General features: G+C 42.5%; 1 protein-coding gene across 1 annotated transcript in view; it reads right to left on the reverse strand.

Annotated features, from left to right (window-relative positions):
* itgav (integrin, alpha V) overlaps nucleotides 1-19,216 on the reverse strand; it is a gene marked incomplete in the record, with an annotated part of 192,048 nt that overhangs the window by 16,622 nt on the left and 156,210 nt on the right. Inside the window, 3 exon segments of the mRNA XM_037686717.1 lie at nucleotides 528-633; nucleotides 966-1,046; nucleotides 15,777-15,856. Coding sequence (XP_037542645.1) covers nucleotides 528-633; nucleotides 966-1,046; nucleotides 15,777-15,856 — 267 coding nt within the window.

A 19,216-nucleotide genomic window follows, 5' to 3' on the forward strand; every position in this document is an offset into this window, starting at 1 on the left:
ACACAAACTAACACATGATGAACATAAACTAACACATGATGAACACATAAACTAACACATGATGAACACAAACTAACACATGATGAACACAAACTAAGATAAGAAGAACAGACAAATGACAAAAAGAACAATGCTGAACAGCTAACTGAAATGATGAACAATGAACATACATTTTACCCATAATCCCTCTCTGAGGCCATGTGACTGACAGTTAACCACAATGAACCAATGAGGTAGTCTCATTGAGTCACGAGGACCCACCTCTCGAGAGACGGGTATTGATGAGAATACCTGTATAAATAAAGTTAAAATATTTGACCAATAAAATTACTGAACAGGTCACAGTCGAATCAGTGAAATGGGAAGGGGAGGAGAGAACGGGGAAGAGGGGGGAATCCAACTGAAAGTCTCAGCTCAGCGTTCAGATGATTTGATAGGATTTAGTTTTTATTTTACTGACAGCTCTGATGTACCAGAACAAATCTTCACTGCATGTATCTGCTGTGTTTGTGTGCGAGTTTTCACACCTCATAGACATGCACTATCTGCGGCCCGATGTCGTCTCCAGTCACCGGAGGATCTTTGGGCTTCCAGTTAGCAATGGGCAGCAGCACCTGACTGGGAGACGATGATCTGGGAAGGCAGCACAGAAATACTCAGTGATGTTGATGAGGAAGATCTGCAGCTGCACTTCAAAATCAAAACACATCTATTTATGATTCATTCAATCACAAGAGCAACATGACGGAAATGAGAAGGGTTTGATTGGTTAAAGGTTTTTGAAGCTCAGGAACGTTATGAAGACAATATGTACGTGATAAATATCAACCTGAACATTTTAAATGATCATTTCTTGATCAGAAAAGACAAATGCTGCACTATCAAAACATTAAACGATGAAGAATTCAAGGATTGTTAGAAAGATTTAATCAGGAAGTCACTTAGGAGTTGATGTGCTGTTTTACCCTCTGATGGAGACTTTAGCAAGGACGTCCAGGTCAGTGACACTGGACACTCGAGGACTGGTGTTATCAAACTGGTTCGAGCTGAAACACAAACACATTTACTGGAACTCATTTTAATTAAAATACATTTTACAACAAATCAACCATCATCGGACCTAATTTTACTTCAATAATCCAAACGTAATAGCATATGTTCATGTTGACCTAATGTAAGTGTGATGAAGAAATGACAGCTTTTATTATGTTTTGGTACTTTAGGCACAAGCAACTGCATTTCTTTGTTAACCACAATGTTTTGTGTAAGTCTGAGGTTTTACTTGCCAAATATTAAAACCTAAAAATGTAATAAAACTTTGACCATGAAGTGAAGTAAAGTACTTTCTAGATAAAAATACTATTTAACTATTATTATTATTACTATTATTATGACAGCGTCATTGGAAAAAGTCCCATGAAAAGCCTTCCTGCTGTTGGAATAAGAGGGAAATTACATTAATGGTTCATTAACGTTATATTTTATAAAATAGATTTGTTTTTAACTTGCTGTTTGTTAAATTAGGGCAGCACGGTGGCTCAGTTTGTAGAGCTGCCGCCTCTCAGTGAGCAGGCTGCCCCAGTTTAAATCCTGGCCGGAGGCCTTTCTGGGTGGAGTTTGCATGTTCTCTCCGTGCTGCGTGGGTTTTCTCCGGGTACTCCGGTTTTCAATCCAATTCAGTTCAATTCAATTCCTTTATGTAGCACCAAGTCACAACAGAAGTCGTCTCAGGGACTGAACAGAAACATTCATACATAAAAATAATAATTTAACATTATTTATCTGAGGAGCAGACTGCTCATCTTGAACCAGCATGAAGGCGACAGTGGAAAGAAAAACTCCCTCGTGAGGAAGAAACCTTTATCAGAACCAGGCTCAGGACAAGTGGACATCTGCTTCTACCGGCTGGGTTTGGTAGGAATAGATACACAATGGCAGGTCAAGAATCACATGTTAAGATAGAATTAGTATCAAATGAAAACTATTCAATTTTAACAATTCATTGAAGGAAATGAGGTCAATTTGTCCTCGTAGTCTAAGTTTAAGAAAGCATGACAAACCAACCCTAAATATAGGATTTATCAAAAAGGAAAATCTTAAGTCCAGTCTTTGTTTTTATTAATGATCAGAACATTGACTACGGTATAAATAATGTTCTGCTGTTAGTCAAACATCACATTGTAGTGAACTAGGCCTGAGGTCAAGTCCTGACCTTAAGGACCTTATGGGACAGAAACTGTCATTTCATTGATTTGAATCCAGAAATACAGGTTGACCCATCCTGAGACTTTCTTTCTTGAATTAATCAAGTGAAAGAAGACTACTTTCGATTATCATTACTATTTTACAAATGTTTTGATAATCAAATTGTGTTAGTTCAAAACCATTTTTAAATGTTGAAGTGAACTAATCATTTTTAATTAACTGTGAAACAGTAATAATGATTTTAATCCTCATTCAAAGTGGAAATCAAGTTGGAATATGTTACAGAGTAATGATTCAATTTCTTGATCGTCTGTTTGAAGTGAGCAAGTTGTGTAAGTTGGTCAAAGTTCAAGTTTCGGTCAACTGCAAGTTTACTGAAAAGAAATGTCATGTTTAACTTTTACAGCAAGATACTAGAGAATTGACTCCACGGAGTCTGAGTTCTTCATAATATCTTCTGTCTGTTCTTAAACAATCTTAATCTTTTTCCTTGACTTTTCATAACCTCTTACATCACAAAACACACCTCTGTTTTGGTCCATCGACCAATCAGAAAGTTTTCAAATGAACCAGAAGTGAGCCCTTTTAAAAGGTGCAACACTTCCTAGTTCACTCTAGATGAAGAAGTTCTGCAGGAGCTCGAGCAGTTCTGCAGTTCTGAAACTCGGCAGTTCCAGAGTCCAGAATGCTGGAATGCAGCATGCTCAGGACATCTGCAACTAAGCTGGACGAGAGAAGTTCAGAGGAATTATGAAGTCTGTTCTGGATGATCTCACGACTCCGAACGGTTCCCTACTGTCCTTACGGAGATGCTGAAAAGTGGCTTGAAGTGGAACTTTACGCCGGAACTGACATATCTTCAGAAAGGTAAAAAGTCGATCTTCAACCAAAGTGTACCGTTGGGTTAAGCTGGTCCAAAGGAGCGTGCTGTCCTGGTTAAAACAGACAAATTCCCTCACCCACCTCTCTCCAGATAAACTTCATTTTCCATCTTTAAAATTCTTCTATCCTGCTAAGAAATCATTCCAGATATTTTTAGAAATGTCTGAAGCAAAGTTTTTCAACCATCGCCGTATGGTCTTCCCTGTAAAACTTGCTAAATTAACCGTTGTTATTTTCAATTTTTGCCAATTAATGTAAATGTGTGATGTGTTAAACTTGATTCTGTTAATAAATGACCCACTGTCGTTGGTGAGTCAAAGATAATTAACGTCTCACGTCCACATTTTATTAAATTCAACGCACGACATTATACAGTCCAGAAAAATGAAAGAATCCGTTTAATCTATGAATATATACAGCATATGTTCATTCTACAACATACACAAATGTCGCTTCATTAAAGCCATCCCTAACTTTATACAGTGGAAGAATGAGTTACATTTGTTTTAGAAGTCTTTGTGTTTGGTGAAGTCAAAAAATGCTTCTAAGTTGACGTCTTTTTTTGAAAACATTTAATGTGTAACGTATGCCCTGAACTTTTATGTTGTAAATACAATATGCCCCTTTAGGTTTTCTTTTTTGTTCAGTTTTTTTGTTTTGTTTGTACAGTTTTATTTATTTTATTTTGTATTCTTCTTATTTGGTTAGATTTGTTTGCTAGTTGTAACTTTGTAAAGACGTAGTGTGAACACAATGTATATATTATGGTACCTTTTTTATGTTGTTTGTATACATGTAATAAAAAAAATAAAAATAAAAAAAAGCCCAGTCTTTAAACTGGACAATGTGTCAGCCTCACAGACAGAAACTGGAAGTTGGTGCCACAAGAGAGGAGCCTGAGAACTGAAAGATCTTCCTCCCATTCTGCTTCTGGAAACTCTAGGAACCACAAGTAAACCTGCAGTCTGAGAGCAAAGTGCTCTGTTGGGAAAATATGGAACAATAAGGTCTGTAATATAAGATGGAGCTAGGTTGTTGAGAGCTTTGTAGATTAGAAGTAAGATTTTGAATTCTATTCTGGATTTGACAGGGAGCCAATGGAGAGAAACTAAAACTGGAGAAATATGATCTCTCCCAGTAACTCCAGTTAAGACTCTGGCAGCAGCATTTTGGATCAACTGCAGACATTTTAAAGAAGTATTTGGACACCCAGGTACTTCTTAATTGGTTTCCTCCCACAGACCAAAAACGTGAGTGAGAATGTTTGTTTGTCTCGTTTGTCTCTATGTGTCCCGGTGATGGACTGGAGACCTGTCCAGGTGCCCCCCGCCTCTTGCACAGTGATAGCAGGACATGGGCACCAGTGACCCCCGCGACTGAAAAAAGAAGACGTGGGTAAAGATGATGGATGGATGTTTGTTTGCCCCGCTCCCCTCAGGATGTCTCTGAATGTTTCTGTTCAGTGCCCTGAGACAACTTCTGTTGGGACTGGGAGCTGTAGAAATAAACTGAATTGAATTAAGCTGTTGGATGAGATCTGCTGTTTCAGAGTTCTGTTCTGAAAAGAGCTTTTTCCCATTTTTTTTATTCTCTGTTGTATAACTGTTACCCTGAAATTCATAGTTATTGATAAGGATACAATGGCTTATATGTGTTGAATGAACATATCAATCCTGGTCTGCCCTTCATCAGGATTACATTTCTTTTTTTAGGGTTTTAAAGACTCCAGACTCAAACTTTTAACTTGCTCAGTCAGTTTTTATGTCATTTTTGAAGTTAAAGAACGTTGGCTACGTATTGTAACCCCAGATTCTATGAGTGTAAGCGTAGCCCTTTAAAAGCTGTCGCTACTGGGTTTACCAGTGTGCAGAACACTGAAAACTTCTAGTCCACGCCCACCCGCTGTGTGGGCCCCACCTGGTCCGTTATAAACTGTATCTGGACCGGAGCTAGACTCCCAAAGGCTTACTCTTTTTCTTCAGCCATTTGAGAGCCAGTAAGGCCCAGTTTTTAAAGGGCTATGCTTACACTCATAGAATCTGGGGTTACAATACATAACCAACGTTCTATTTCGCAAAAGTTACGCTGCTTAAAAGCTGTCGCTATTGGGTTTAAAGGGCGGAGCAGGATATGATCCATGCCTCACTGGGTCTGTCCGAGAACCATAAAAAACACCTTGATATCCACCTAAAACCTCATTCTTTATTCAAGCGTAATTACGCACCATTGATCCATGTACCTGGTGCGTACTGGATTACAGGCGTGCAGCCTCTGTGCCTGATCTTAACTTAAGGAATGTTTATTCATATCAGGCAATAGAGGAATAAGAAAAGGAAAAATTTCCAATGAGGAAGAAGGAATTTTCCTGTTTGAACGAGTAATCATAGAAAACGCCCACTAATAATGACAGAGCAGGGCTGTGTTGTTTTATTGTTTGTTGTTTTTATTTTATTTTATTTTATTGTTGTGTGATTGTGAAAAATCACTCTGACATAACTTTGCGAACTGAATGTGTCAGTGAAGAGCTGGAGACATCTCGTAAATAAAAACGGATGAAAGGGGTCGGTGATGACCATGAAGCCGCAGAGCAGATGTCCAGCACAGACACCCCTCTGTGCAGAGCTGTGGAGGTAGAAATCCCTCTGGTGGAATGAGCCCTGAGTCCTTCAGGTGGTTGAAGACCAAAAGAACTATAGGCTTGTGATATAGTTTCACATAACCAATGTGACAGACGCTGGGAAGATAAAGGCTGACCCTGTTATCGTTCTCTGAAATGTACAAACAATTGATCGGATTTACGCATCACGGCTGTGCGTGTCACATAACACCTGAGTGCGAACCAGAACCCATCCAGTGTAACGACTCCGGACCTGAACAAACTTGTTATGCTTTTGGGTATAAAAGCAAGATTTGGTTGGAGTTCTGCTGAGCTCCCGTCTCCTTGAATTATGAGAAAAGAAGAAGCGATGGACAGACCTGACAAGTCGCTCAATCTTTTAGCTGATGTCAGAGCTAATAACAAGGCTGTTTTGAGCGACAGATACTTCAAAGGTATCTGGTCCAGGGGCTCAAACGGAATTTTAGTGCGTAAACTGAGAACAAAAACTAAATCCCACTGTGGTGCCAGGGCGCGCGTCACTGGCCTGAGCCGGCGCACACCTTTCAGAAAATGTTTTGTTAAAGGGTGATTGAAAACTGTTCCCGTCAGCTGTTGTAGAAGTGGAAACCATTCTCCTCTCTCACCCTCTCCAACAGCGCTGTTATCAGGGGAACTGGAGGGAAGGCATAAATCAGCATCTTTGGCCATGGTTTGTGTGCAAACGTGTTCACTCCCAGTGGCGGAGCATCCCGTGGATTTAGGAAGAAGAACAGGACGCACTGAGAGTTCTCCCGTGTGGCCATCAGATCCACCTCCACTTGCCCGAACCTGCTCCAGATTTGCAAGATTACATCTGGATGAAGAGACCAATCCCTGTCCAGAGGGCCTCCTCTCGACATAATATCTGCTCCTCTGTTTAGAACGCCTGGGACGTAAACTGCTCTGATCAAACGTAAGTGTGTGCGTGACCAGCAGAGCAGTTCCTGAGCTGCATTCAGCAGCTGAGCTGAACACACGCCCCCCTGGCGATTTATGTATGCCGCTGCAGTTCTGTTGTCTGTGTGGATCATCATGTGATGTTCCTGAACGAGTGGAGCAAAATGTCTGAGCACTTTTTTTAATGTGAGAAGTTCTACAACATGTGAAAAAACATGTTGGCCGGCCACGCACCTCCTATCGTTTGTGACAGGCAGGTCCCTCCCCAGCCGGAGAGGGACGCGTCTGAATGACGGCACTTAGCCCAGGGTAACTCCCTCTGACAGGTTCAGAAAATACCCCCAGTGGTTCAGATCTGCACCACAGGTGGAGGAACGGTGATCAGGCGCCGTCTGTGACATACAAGGTCGACTTTCAGCCGATTGAATCATCTTTGTAGGCGGTGTATAAACAATAACCCCAGCGGCACCACAACGTGAGCCGCTGACATCATTCCTAGCAGTCTCATGACTGTCAGCGCTGTTACTGTTCTGAGGGGCCTGACAAACTGAAGCAATGACGTCAGGGATTCCCTCCTCTGTTCTGACAGGACAACTCTCATGTTCATTGAGTTTAAATTCACTCCCAGAAATGTAATTTGCTGAGACGGAATTATAGAGCTCTTCTCCCAATTTATTGTGAATCCCAGGTAGGACAGGTGATTCACTAAAACAACTGTTTGTGTCTCTGCCTCTTTTCTGGACCGAGATAACAGCAGGAGGTTGTCCAGATAAAACAGGATTTTTATCCCTCTTGTTCGAAGCGGCAGGAGGGCTGACTCCATGCATTTTGAGAACGTGCATGGGGCGAGCACGTATCCGAACGGCAGACAGTTGCACTGAAAACAGAACCCCTGGAAGGAAAAACAGAGGAACTTCCTGTGTTTTTTTTTATTATTGGAATGTGGAAGTATGCATCCTTGAGATCTATGGACATAAACCAATCCCCTCATGTCAAATATTCGAGAACACGTTTCACCGTCAGCATGTGAAAGTGTCGTTCCATGATGAATTTGTTCAAGGCAGACAGATCCAGAATTGGTCTGAAGCCTCCTGACTTCTTCGGAACCAGGAAGTACCGGGAGTAAAAACTGGCTTCCTCCTCTCCCGGGGAACTCTAGAAATCACGTCTTTTTCCAGAAGCTCCATCAGCTCTGATTGGAGGACTGCGCCTTGTTCTGGAGATGTGAGCTGAGTTTCTAACGCTCCGTTGACGTTTGGTGGTGTTCTTGCAAACTGCAGAGTGTAACCCTTGTGAATTAAACGATGCAACCATCTGTTCAAGCTGCATGTTTCCAGCCACGCCTCACTGCACTCAGAAAGTGGGAGCGTGTGGATGTTTTGTCTTGTAAGGGAGAACAATAACTGAGCCTCTACCACCGTCGTCGTATCCTGGGGGTGGGGCTTCGCCCACACTGACCCATGGGAGGCTGGCATGAAAAGGGCCGTTTATCGGCTCCTATGTAACAGTTCTTACAATGTTGCCCGGTTGGAGAGGAGAACCGGCGTTAGCGGGTGAACAAAACAAGCGCCGCTTCAGTGGAGTTTCACTTTCAGCACTCACTTCTGTCAGCCGGTCAGGAAAAAGAGATGGATAACCCCTGTGTAAAGCTCTTGCTTTAACTGCAGGTTCATGTTTTCTACCCGAGTGTGTGGGGACAGAAAGGTCCCTGTGCTCTTTGGGCTTTACCTTTTTGTTAAACATCTTACCACTCTGTGTTTTCTGACAGCTGTCCTCAGTGCTCGCTTCCTCTGACAGGCGAGGAGGCGGGGCTGGTGGGTGGGTGGAGGAGTCTCGGAGTGCAGCCCCTCTATCTCCTGTTTGTGCGTCATTACACCAAAACTGCTTTTCTTTTTGTTTACCTTTGAATGGTTGCCTCAGGCTAACCTTTTCATTAATTGCATAGGATGTGCTTACAGAAAACAGAACAGATGAATTCAGCCTGTCTGAATGAAAAACTCCGCTTTTTGAGAAAGGTTTTTATTTTTCATTTTAAAAACCCTGCTCATCTCAGCAGACACACACCCCTCAAATCGTCTCTGCTGCTGGCGCTGGAACCTGCTCCGTTCCCTCCAGTGGCCAGGTGTCCAAGTAGGACGGGAATCTGCTCGGGGTAGGGTCACATGACTCTGCACCTGTTCCAGGACGTCAGATGAGGACTGCAGCTGGTTCAGGACCGACTGAAAATGAGGTCCGAAGAGGCCATCTGGGGACACAGGACCCTCCAGGAGTTATTTTTTAACGTCCTCTGGGATGGATGGGGACAGTTTCAACCACATCTGTCTCTGCAGCACCGTTGCCCTGAACAAGATACGAGCAGAGCACGCTGCAAGAGCCGCACACAGGTTGGTGATCGTGTCCGCAGCCGTGCTGATCTGGTCCAGATCTGCGGAGGATGAGTTTGGTTCCTTCACTTCCTTAGCTATGCTAAGGGCTAAAATAGCAATGTTGTTGGTTGCTGCTCCCACCTGCGACGAGCACTGATGGATTCTGTCTGTCAGCTTCACAGTGAGCTGGTCACCGGAGGATGGCGGGGTGATATCTCGGCCGATGTATTTCGCTGCTCTTACCCTGAAAACAGCCGACAAACTGGGTTCTAGGAGAGGGACGGTAGGAAAGCCCTGGTCCGTGAGCACTTTGACTTTGGTGATGACCGCGTAGGAGGTGACCGAAGCCCTTAGCTTTAAGGGATCGTTGGCTGAACTCAGGAGGAGGGCGAACACAGCCGGGAAACAGGGCCAGACCGGATCCCGGTGCCCAATTTGCTGGGCAGCGAACCTTCCCGCCAGAAGAGTCGACGTGGCCGGGGCTGCCGGTTCAGGCTCTTCCAGGTCGCAGGCTCTCGCTGACCTCCCAATTATCTCCAGGAGCTCATGGAGCAGAGCGTTGGACGACTCCTGGGCGCTCGGGGGGGCAACCACCGAAGGCAATACAGACTCCAAACCTCCATAAGGCAGGATGGAGCATGGCTGCTAGCTGTTTCAGCTTCATTGGGGGACGTGTTTGCGAACTCCAGGGAGTTCAAAAATTCCTCGAGTGAACAGTCCACCCTCGGTTGAAACTCGTCCTCCTCAGAGGAAAAGAGCTCACACCGGCACTGCTTCTCCTCAGCCGAAAAAAGTTTCCATGATGGACAAGAGAAGAGCAGATCCAAAACTTGCCGAGTGTGGTCAGCTCCCAGGCAGCTTTCACACATGACATGGAGGTCTGTCGATAAGATGTAGCCCGTCTGGCACACGGGGCACAGACGGATGGTCTCGATTTCTTAATTGAAGTCATCTTTCTTCATCTTTCTCTTTTCTATTGTTCTTTCATAGAAGTAGTGTTCTTAGCATTGGCTGAAGAAAAACGGGAGTCGAGCTCCAATCCAGATGCAATTTATAACGGACCGGGTGAGGCCCACACAGCAGGTGGGCGTGGACTAGAAGTTTTCAGTGTTCGGCGCGATGCACGCAGGTAAACCCAATAGTGACAGCTTTTAAAGGGTGTAGCTTACAAGAAATAGAACAAACCTTCACTGTTCATGTACAGAATCGACCACGTTCTGAGAAATAAAGTTCCTGGTCCATATCACTCACTTCAAGTCTGCTTCAAAATGTTTTTGTTCTGTAAAACTATGATCAGATTTTGAGATCATATCTCTCCAGTTTTAGCTTCTCTCCAGTGGCTCCCTGTCAAGTCCAGAATTTAATTCAAAAACTTCCTTCTAACATACAAAGCCCTCAACAACCTAGCTCCATCTCCTATTTCAGCTCTTAATGTTCAATATTTTCCTAATGGAGCACTTCACTGTCAGACTGCAGGCTTACTCATGGTTCCTAGTGTTTCCTAAAGCAGAATGGGAGGAAGATCTTTCAGTTATCATGCACCTCTCTTGTAGAACCAATTTCCAGTTTTTGTCCGTGAAGCTGACACATTGTCCAGTTTTAAGACTGGGCTTAAAACTTTCCTATTTGATAAATCCTATTAGTTGGGGTCGGCTTGGGTTTCCTGAGCTATCCCTTAGTTGTACTGCTATAGGCTTAGACTGCTGGAAGACAAACTGACCAAATTTCACTTACTCGAGGAATTTTTTAACTACCTGGACACGAAGTTCGCAAGCACATCCCCCTCTGAAGCTGAAACAGCTAGCAGCCGTACTCCATCCAGTCGGTCAAAGCAGATGGCCGCTTGTCCTGAGGCTGGTTCTGCTGGAGGTTTTTTCCTTTTAAAAGGGAGTTTTTCCTTTCCACCGTTGCCACTGTGCTTGCACAGGATGGGAGACTGCAACAAAGCCAAGATTCACCTTGTCTGCTGGACTCCTTAATAGAGAACTTTACTAATTGGCTTTTATGTATGTGAATGTTCCTGTAAAGTGTCCTGGGACAACTTTGTTGTGATTTGGCGCTATATAAATAAACTGAATTGAATTGAATTTCCTCACTCTGCTACTGTCTTGGGATCAATAAAGTTCCATCTTATCTTTACCTGCTCTACTCTACCCATTTGTATTTAGGCCCGAGCAGCGAAGCGCTGCAAAGGCTTATTGTAATCGCTCTGTTCAGGCCCCGAGCTGCAATTTTTTCCGCCAAATGAATTGGCGATTTGGGGACCTTAACATATCCCAAAAGTCACAAAATTTGGTGGGCGCATCAGGACTGCTGAAAAATTACGTATTTTAAGGGCGTGGCAAAAATCGCAACAGAAACGGCTCAAGAGCGCCACATGGAAATTTTCAAAATACCCTCATTAACCTTAGTTTGTCGTAGAAACATGATATTTGGTACACTTATCCAATTCCACAAGGTGCACAGAAAATCCTCTGGCACCAACATTGTACGATAAACAGGAAGGTGGCCATTTTGGAATGTTGTCCCAATTTTCACACCTTTTTGGCGGTTTACAGCCTACGCATTTGAACTCCTCCTCCTAGGGATTTTGCTCAATCGGTTTCAAACTTGGCCATTGTGGTCAAAAGGCATGGGGGACGAAAAGTTATCAAAAAGGTGCAAACTGAAGCATGCTGAAGGGGCGGGGCCCGACCTCAAAGTTTGACATCTCGCCATGAAAAAGGAAACGCTAATAGCTCCTACAAGAAAACTGTCTGAGACATCAAACCTTCAGTGATTGATCCACATCCGGTCCCCTGCAAGACTGAATAGTCAAATCATGACATAACTTAAGCCATGCCCCCTGAAAACAGGAAGTGTAAAGTTTTACCTTGAACGGTCCCTATCTGACCCGTCACCTGATCAGCATGATAGTGTGTCTAGTGATCGAAGACATGTTGGTGTAACTTGCATTCCAACACTGACAGTTTGGGGTGGAGCATGTAGGCGTCGCGATGTAGCAAAGTAAGATGTAACGCCGTCGCCATACGTTTGGCTCTAAATTCCACAGATTTGAACCGTGGTGCACCAAAATCATTATGATCTATTATTATCCACCCCTTGAACAGGAAGCCATGATAATTGCCCAATAGCCTCCACAGCGCCCCCTAGAATATTTTAAAACCTCAGCCCCAAGCCATTTTTGGACCGATAATTCTGAAAATCGGTGAACATCTGTATCATCTCAGGACCTATGAAAAAGTCTCTTGGAGTCCTGGTCCAAAGCCAACAGGAAGTCAGCCGTTTTGGGTCAAAATATCATTTTTGTGCATTTCTAATGGCAAATTTTAACAAACTCCTAGGGATTTTGAGTGATTGCCTTCAAACTTGGTTAATATGCCCTTAACACATTGGGGAGTAAAAGTTACCAAAAACTTGCATTTTCGTTTATGTTAAAGGGGCGTGGCCAGGCCTCAAAGTTGCGCTTCACGCCATAAATTTCCAAACGCTATAACTTTCACATTGAAAGACCGAAATGCACAAAACTTGGCATGACTCATCCCTGTTGGATGTCCGACGATCCATTTTCGTCATATTTTGACATCATCAAAGCCCCGCCCCCTCAGAACAGGAACTCTTTTTTTTTTAAACTTGGAATGGTCCCTCTTTGACACCATTGACCTAATCAGGATGATCCTGTGTTAGAAGACAGATAAGATGGTCTGACTTGATTTAAAGTGCAAACCGTTTTCGCTGGAGGATGTGGACGTGGCAAATCAAGAAGTAACACCGTTGCAATACGTTTGGCTCTAAAATACACAGATTTCAGCTGAGGTACACCAAAATCACTATGATCAATCATTATCCACCCCTTGAACAGGTATCCATGATAAGTAGCCAATAGCCTCCACAGCGCCCGCTACATTATTCCTACAGTTCCTACATTATTCCTACATTCCTACATTATTCCTACAATTCCTTATTATTCCATTATTCCTCAGTGATACATCATCCGATCTGCACCAGATTTATTGTGCGTGATCAGTGAGCACTTCTAGACACATTGATATTGTTGTTTAACATACGACTCTAGTGCACCCCCTACATTATTCCAACAGTTATATCTCAGTGATATATCATCCGATCTGCACCAGAGTTTTGATGTGTCATTAGTTAGCACTTCTAGACACACTGGTATTGTTTTTTTTTTTATTTTGACTCCAGTGCGCCCCCTAGATTATTCCAACAGTTATATCTCGGTGAAATATCATCCAATATGTACCAGATTTATTTTGGATGATCAGTTAGCACTTTTAGACACATTGGTATTGTTCCTTAACATTGGACTCCATTGCGCCCCCTACATTATTCCAACAGTAATATCTCAGTTATATATCGTCCAATCTGTACCAGATTAATTGTGCGTGATCAGTGAACCATTCTACACACATTGGGATTGTTGTTAAACATTTGACTCCTGAGCGCCCCCTAGATTCTTCTAAAAGTTATATCTTAGTGATATATCATCTGATCTGCGCCAAATTTTGGTGGGTCATTAGTGAACACTTCTAGACACATTGGTATTGTTGTTTAACATTTGACTCCAGTGCGCCCCCTAGATTATTCCAACAGTTATATCTCTGTGAAATATCATCCAATATGTTCCAGATTTATTGTGCGTGATCAGTGAGCACTTATAGACACATTGGTATTGTTCTTTAACGTTTGAATCAAGTGTGTCCCCTAGATTATTCCAACAGTTATATCACAGTGAATTATTATCTTATGATCGGAACCAGATTTTTGGTGCATAATCGGTGAATATGTCTAAACACAATGATGTGGTTTAACATAAGACTCAAGTGTGCCCCCTCTTATACTGATATGGACGGAAGGCGATTGCAAAGTTTAGGCATATGCGCACTAGGGCATTAACAGAGTACTCGAGTAATCTACACATCGATTGCTAGGACATCTATCGAGGTTAAAAATGTTACGTCAAGTAACCGTAGTGACGTCACATTATGTGACCACCATATGACCGTAGGGGGCGGTGTTGCACTGTTGCAGGTCACAGAGTATGGTGCAACACCGGGTCTAATCCACCGAACCAGAACCAGTTTCGTTTTAAGTTTCGTTTTTGACGTGCTGCATGTTTCTTCACGTTTGCAGTTTAATGATAATAACTAATAGTTTAGTTTTGCCTGTGACTTATTTGCAGTATGATAAATGGTAGGAGCATAATATACACTCCCAATGTTTCGTTGGTCTTTTTTTTGTAAATTACCTTTTTTTTGCGGTTTTATTTATTTATTTATTTTTGTATCTTGAGATCTATGACGTCATCAAATATTCGAGTTCTACTCGGGTTTTATTATGTTAATGTCGAGTTTAAAAATTATATACTCGTTCAACGCATAATGCGCACTCTGGTGCGTGCGGGAATGGCATTAGAGCATTTGCGACGGTGACTGGGAGGCGTTGAAGGAGCGCCCGCGGCTGATGTCGAAGGTTTGGCAAATGCGCACCCTGGTGAACGAGCACGGGACAGGAGCGACAGCATTCGCGATGGTGACTGGACGGAGTCGCTGGAGCTCCTGAGGTCGCCGTAAGGCTGTAGCGGCGCTTTGCTGCGAGGGCCTTCAATGCTGCTTGCAGCTTTAATTGTAATTATTTCTATCTTAACATGTTTTTTGTCTTTCCTCCTACAGAAAGTACACCTGGACTATAGAAAGTACACATGGACTATAGAAAATACACCTGGACTATAGAAAGTACAGCTGGTCCTGTCATTCTGTGTCTTTTTCTCCTTCCCGTCTTTCAAAACCAGCCAGTTGAAGAAGATGGCCGCTCATCCTAAGCATGGTTCTGCTAGAGGTTTCTTCCTGTTCAAAGGGAGTTTTTCCTTTCCACTGTCTCCTTTGTGCTTGCTCAGGATGGGAGAGTGTGATGAAGTGAAGATGTCTATGTTTTTGTACAGTGCTCTGAGACAACTTGGTGCTGTGTAAATAAAGTGAAATGAATTGAATTGAAATTGAACTGAATTGAATTTTGGGTAAAATTTTAAAAACTGCATATGTTTTAGGGCTGGACTAACATGTGATGGATCTGTGCTGAATGAACTATAGCTGTAACTATTTCTATATATAAATTATTGTCAAAAGCTTACAAAAACTACCCGTTGTTGTTCAGAATCTGAAGATTTGAACAGGTCTTTTGAAAATTTGAAGTCAAACAGGGTTTCTTTACAGCCTTGAAAAATAATTTGTTTTTAGTAGTTTACAGCTCTGGCTGAATAAAAAACATTTGTGTTTTCAACAATTTGACAGAAACATGATTTGGGCGTGGAAAAGTATAATAAAAAAAAATAATCTGACTTGGAACAACTCACTGTGCCAGCTGGACACAGGAAGTTGTAGCTACAACAGGCTTACAACAAAAACAGCTTGATGGCTTCAAACTGCAATCCAAGTATAAAAACACACTAGTAATACGTTATTGCATTTTATTTTAGAATTTCTTGTTTCTATGTGTCATGCCGTTTTCTTTCACTTCTTGCAAATGAAGACAATGTGAATAAAACTTTCATTTCAGACATTTTATATCAAATATTTAAAACGTGCTAAAATTTGATAACATCTGCCACTTGCCAACATTTTAACAAAACTGCTTGGTGTGCAGTTTGCATCAGTTTTCCTCACACCAGTGGTGCCAGCAGGTGGTGCGCTGCCCCTTTCAGCTAAGTTAACATGTAGCTCATGCTACAACAAAGAGGTGGATTATGGGTAAACACGGACCAGTCATACCTAACTATCTGCAGGTCGAATCTGACTGAAGTGTCCTCCTCTGACAGCTGGTGCACGCTGAACCTCAACTCAGCCAGGATCTGGAGAAGGTGTTCGTGGAGACCAATCAGAAGGAGGGGGGGGGGGGGGAGAGAGAGAGAGAGAGCAACATGTTTAGATTATGCAAACCTTGAAATTTTGTTTTGTTTACCACTCTGTTAATGTCTTTTATAAACTTCCGTCTGTTTTATTCAACAAATTTTACTCACAATACAATGGACTTGTGTCTCTACTGGTCCTGTTAGACCTCAGTGCTGCATTTGATACAGTTGATCACAATATTTTACTACAGAGGCTTCAATATGATATTGGGATTACAGGAACAGCTCTAAAATGGTTGAAATCATATCTATCTGATAGATTCCAGTTTGTAAATGTAAATAATAAATCTTCTTCATACACCAAAGTTAGTCATGGAGTTCCTCAGGGCTCAGTGCTTGGGCCAATGCTCTTTACTTTATATATGATTCCATTAGGTAAAATTATTAAACAACATGGGATACATTTTCATTGTTATGCTGATGACACACAATTATATTTGTACATTAAACCCAATGAATCCAGTCAGCTACTTAGACTACAAGCATGTCTTAAAGACATAAAAACCTGGATGACTTAATTTTCTCCTGTTGAACACAGACAAAACTGAGGTTTTGGTTTTTGGACCTGAGCACCTTAGGAATGAATTTTTCAGTCTTTCTCCCTCCTTAGATGGCATTAATCTGTCCTCCAGCTCCAATGTTTTGATCAGGACATGTCTTTTATCCCCCACATTAAAAACGTTACTAGAACCTCCTTCTTCCACCTGCGTAACATCACTAACATTAGAAACATCTGATCTAAAAATGATGCAGAAAAACTGGTCCATGTATTTGTCACGTCTAGACTGGACTATTGCAATGGTTTATTATCTGGATGTCCAAATACTTCTTTAAAACGTCTTCAGTTGATCCAAAATGCTGCTGCCAGAGTCTTAACTGGAGTTACTGGGAGAGATCATCTCTCTCCAGTTTTAGCTTCTCTCCACTGGCTCCCTGTCAAATCCAGAATAGAATTCAAAATCTTACTTCTAACCTACAAAGCTCTCAACAACCTAGCTCCATCTTATATTACAGATCTTATTGTTCCATATTTTCCTAACAGAGCACTTCGCTCTCTGGCTGCAGGTTTACTTGTGGTTCCTATAATTTACAAAAACAGAATGGGAGGCAGATCTTTCAGTTATCAGGCTCCTCTCTTGTGGAACCAACTTCCAATCTCTGTCCGTGAGGCTGACACATTATCCAGTTTTAAAACTAGGCCTAAGACTTTCCTTTTTGCTAAATCCTATAGTTAGGGTCGGCTTGGGTTTCCTGAGCTGTCCCTTAAGTTATGCTGATATAGGCTTAGACTGCTGGAGGACAAACTGACCACACTTTTCACTCTGCTACTGTCTTTACTTACTCTGCTCAACCTGTTTTGTATTTGTAATTATTTTTTCTATCCTTAACATGTGTTTTTTGTCTTTCAGGTACACCTGGACCTATACCTGGACCTGGACCTATATCTGGACCTACCATTCTGTGTTCATCTGTCTCTTCTTCCTGTCCTCTCAACCAGCCGCTCAAAGTAGATGGCCTCTTGTCCTGAGCCTGGTTCTGCTGGAGGTTTCTTCCTGTTAAAAGGGAGTTTTTCTTTCCACTGTCTCCACTGTACTTGCTCAGGATGAGAGACTGCAACAAAGCCAAGATTCAACTTGTCTGCTGGATTCCTTAGATAGAGAACTTTACTAATTGGCTTTTATTTATGTGAATGTTCCTGTAAAGTGCCCTGAGACAACTTTGTTGTGATTTGACGCTATATAAATAAACTGAATTGAATTGACAATATAAACTGTCTGTTACTAGTTTTACCGTAGTTTCCAGACTAAGAGCTGCTACTTTTTTCACAGGCTTTAAACTCCCCAGCTTAGACAATGCTGCAGCTAATTTACAGATTTTTTTTTGACGGGCTAATGAGCTTCCTGCCACCAAAACATTTAGCTTTGTCACACCCGAGAGCTCACATAACTGTCCAATATAGGTCTTTCTTCGGGGGTGGGTCCTCGTGATACAATGAGACTACCTGTATAAATAAATCAGAATCAGAATAAACTTTATTGGCATTGCATCGAGATACAACGCGAATATGTACATACAGTCGTCCAAAGATGGGCGGAGTGCACGAAGCTGCGGCTATGAATAATTAGCGCGGGCTTCTTATTCTTATTCAGAATAATATTTTGCTTTGATAAGAAAAGGAAAGAAAACATGAGGAGAGACGGTATAAAAAAAAGATCTCTCACACCGTGTCCTAGACAGGGCAAAATTTGAGGCATCAAAAAAACCTACCACAACAAAGCAACATAAACATACGTTATACATTTCCATATAGGCGGTGAAAACATTGAATTTTTAAGGGAAAGTCGTAGCATAGTCCAGACCCCCCCTCAGCCATTGTCCAGATAAGAGGTGACGTTCATCTTCAGCTCAGTTGAGGTTCTGTTACATGTCCACGGCCTTGGGGAAGGGAGGGGTGAGGAAACAGTCAAAGCATCTTTGTTGTTTTTCAAACATTCCAGGAGGAGTTGAGATAAGTCCGGCATCAAGGCCACAGTTTGGGTCAGGCAGAACTCGTGAATTGTTGTTTCTGCCTTTAAAGTCTTGCTGTACATATTCTCTGATGGAAACTCCAAAACAGCCGAATTGATCCTTTACTCCAAAAGTTGAGCTCACAACTTCTCCAGATTATTCCCACCATGAGTGCTGCCAGGAAGATCACAGTCCTGATAACTGCTCCAACTCCCTGCTGCAGCTCCACATTCAGTCCGAGCACTGTCAAGCTTCAACACCTCCACATAAATTTGTAGACAACCAGATTTCACCAACTCAAACAGTAGAATCTAGTCGTCATCATGAATCTAATTTGTTCGTTAAAGAGGTCAGAGGGTCCTCCTTACCCTGACTCCTGTTGGGAGAAGTTGATTGATTTTGTTGAGAGACCAGCTGATCCTTCCAAATAAGAGGTATGCAGGAAAAAAAAAGGGCATTTAAGGGTTCACAGGACAAAAGAGCGCAGCAGGGGAGGGGGGGGTGGTGGTGGTGGTGGGGGTGGGGGGGGGGGGTGTCAGAGATGGAAAACATGTCTGGTTTCACCGTAGAATAGCAGAAAAAAAAGGTTAAAAAAATTTAAAAAAAACTCAGACAGATAAAATTACCAAACAGGTCACAGTCGAACTAATGAAACGGGGAGGGGAGGAGAGAAAAGGAAGTGGGGTGGGGGGAATCCCACCTCTCCATATGGAGGGATTCCCCTGCATGCGCAGAGCATGTGAGCGGGGACTCACATGCTCACAGAGCAACTTTGGCTGTGTGGAGCAGGAG

The sequence above is a fragment of the Nematolebias whitei genome, chromosome 13 (genome assembly GCF_014905685.2).
Source record: "Nematolebias whitei isolate Nwh7 chromosome 13, NemWhi1, whole genome shotgun sequence".
Taxonomy (NCBI): domain Eukaryota; kingdom Metazoa; phylum Chordata; class Actinopteri; order Cyprinodontiformes; family Rivulidae; genus Nematolebias; species Nematolebias whitei.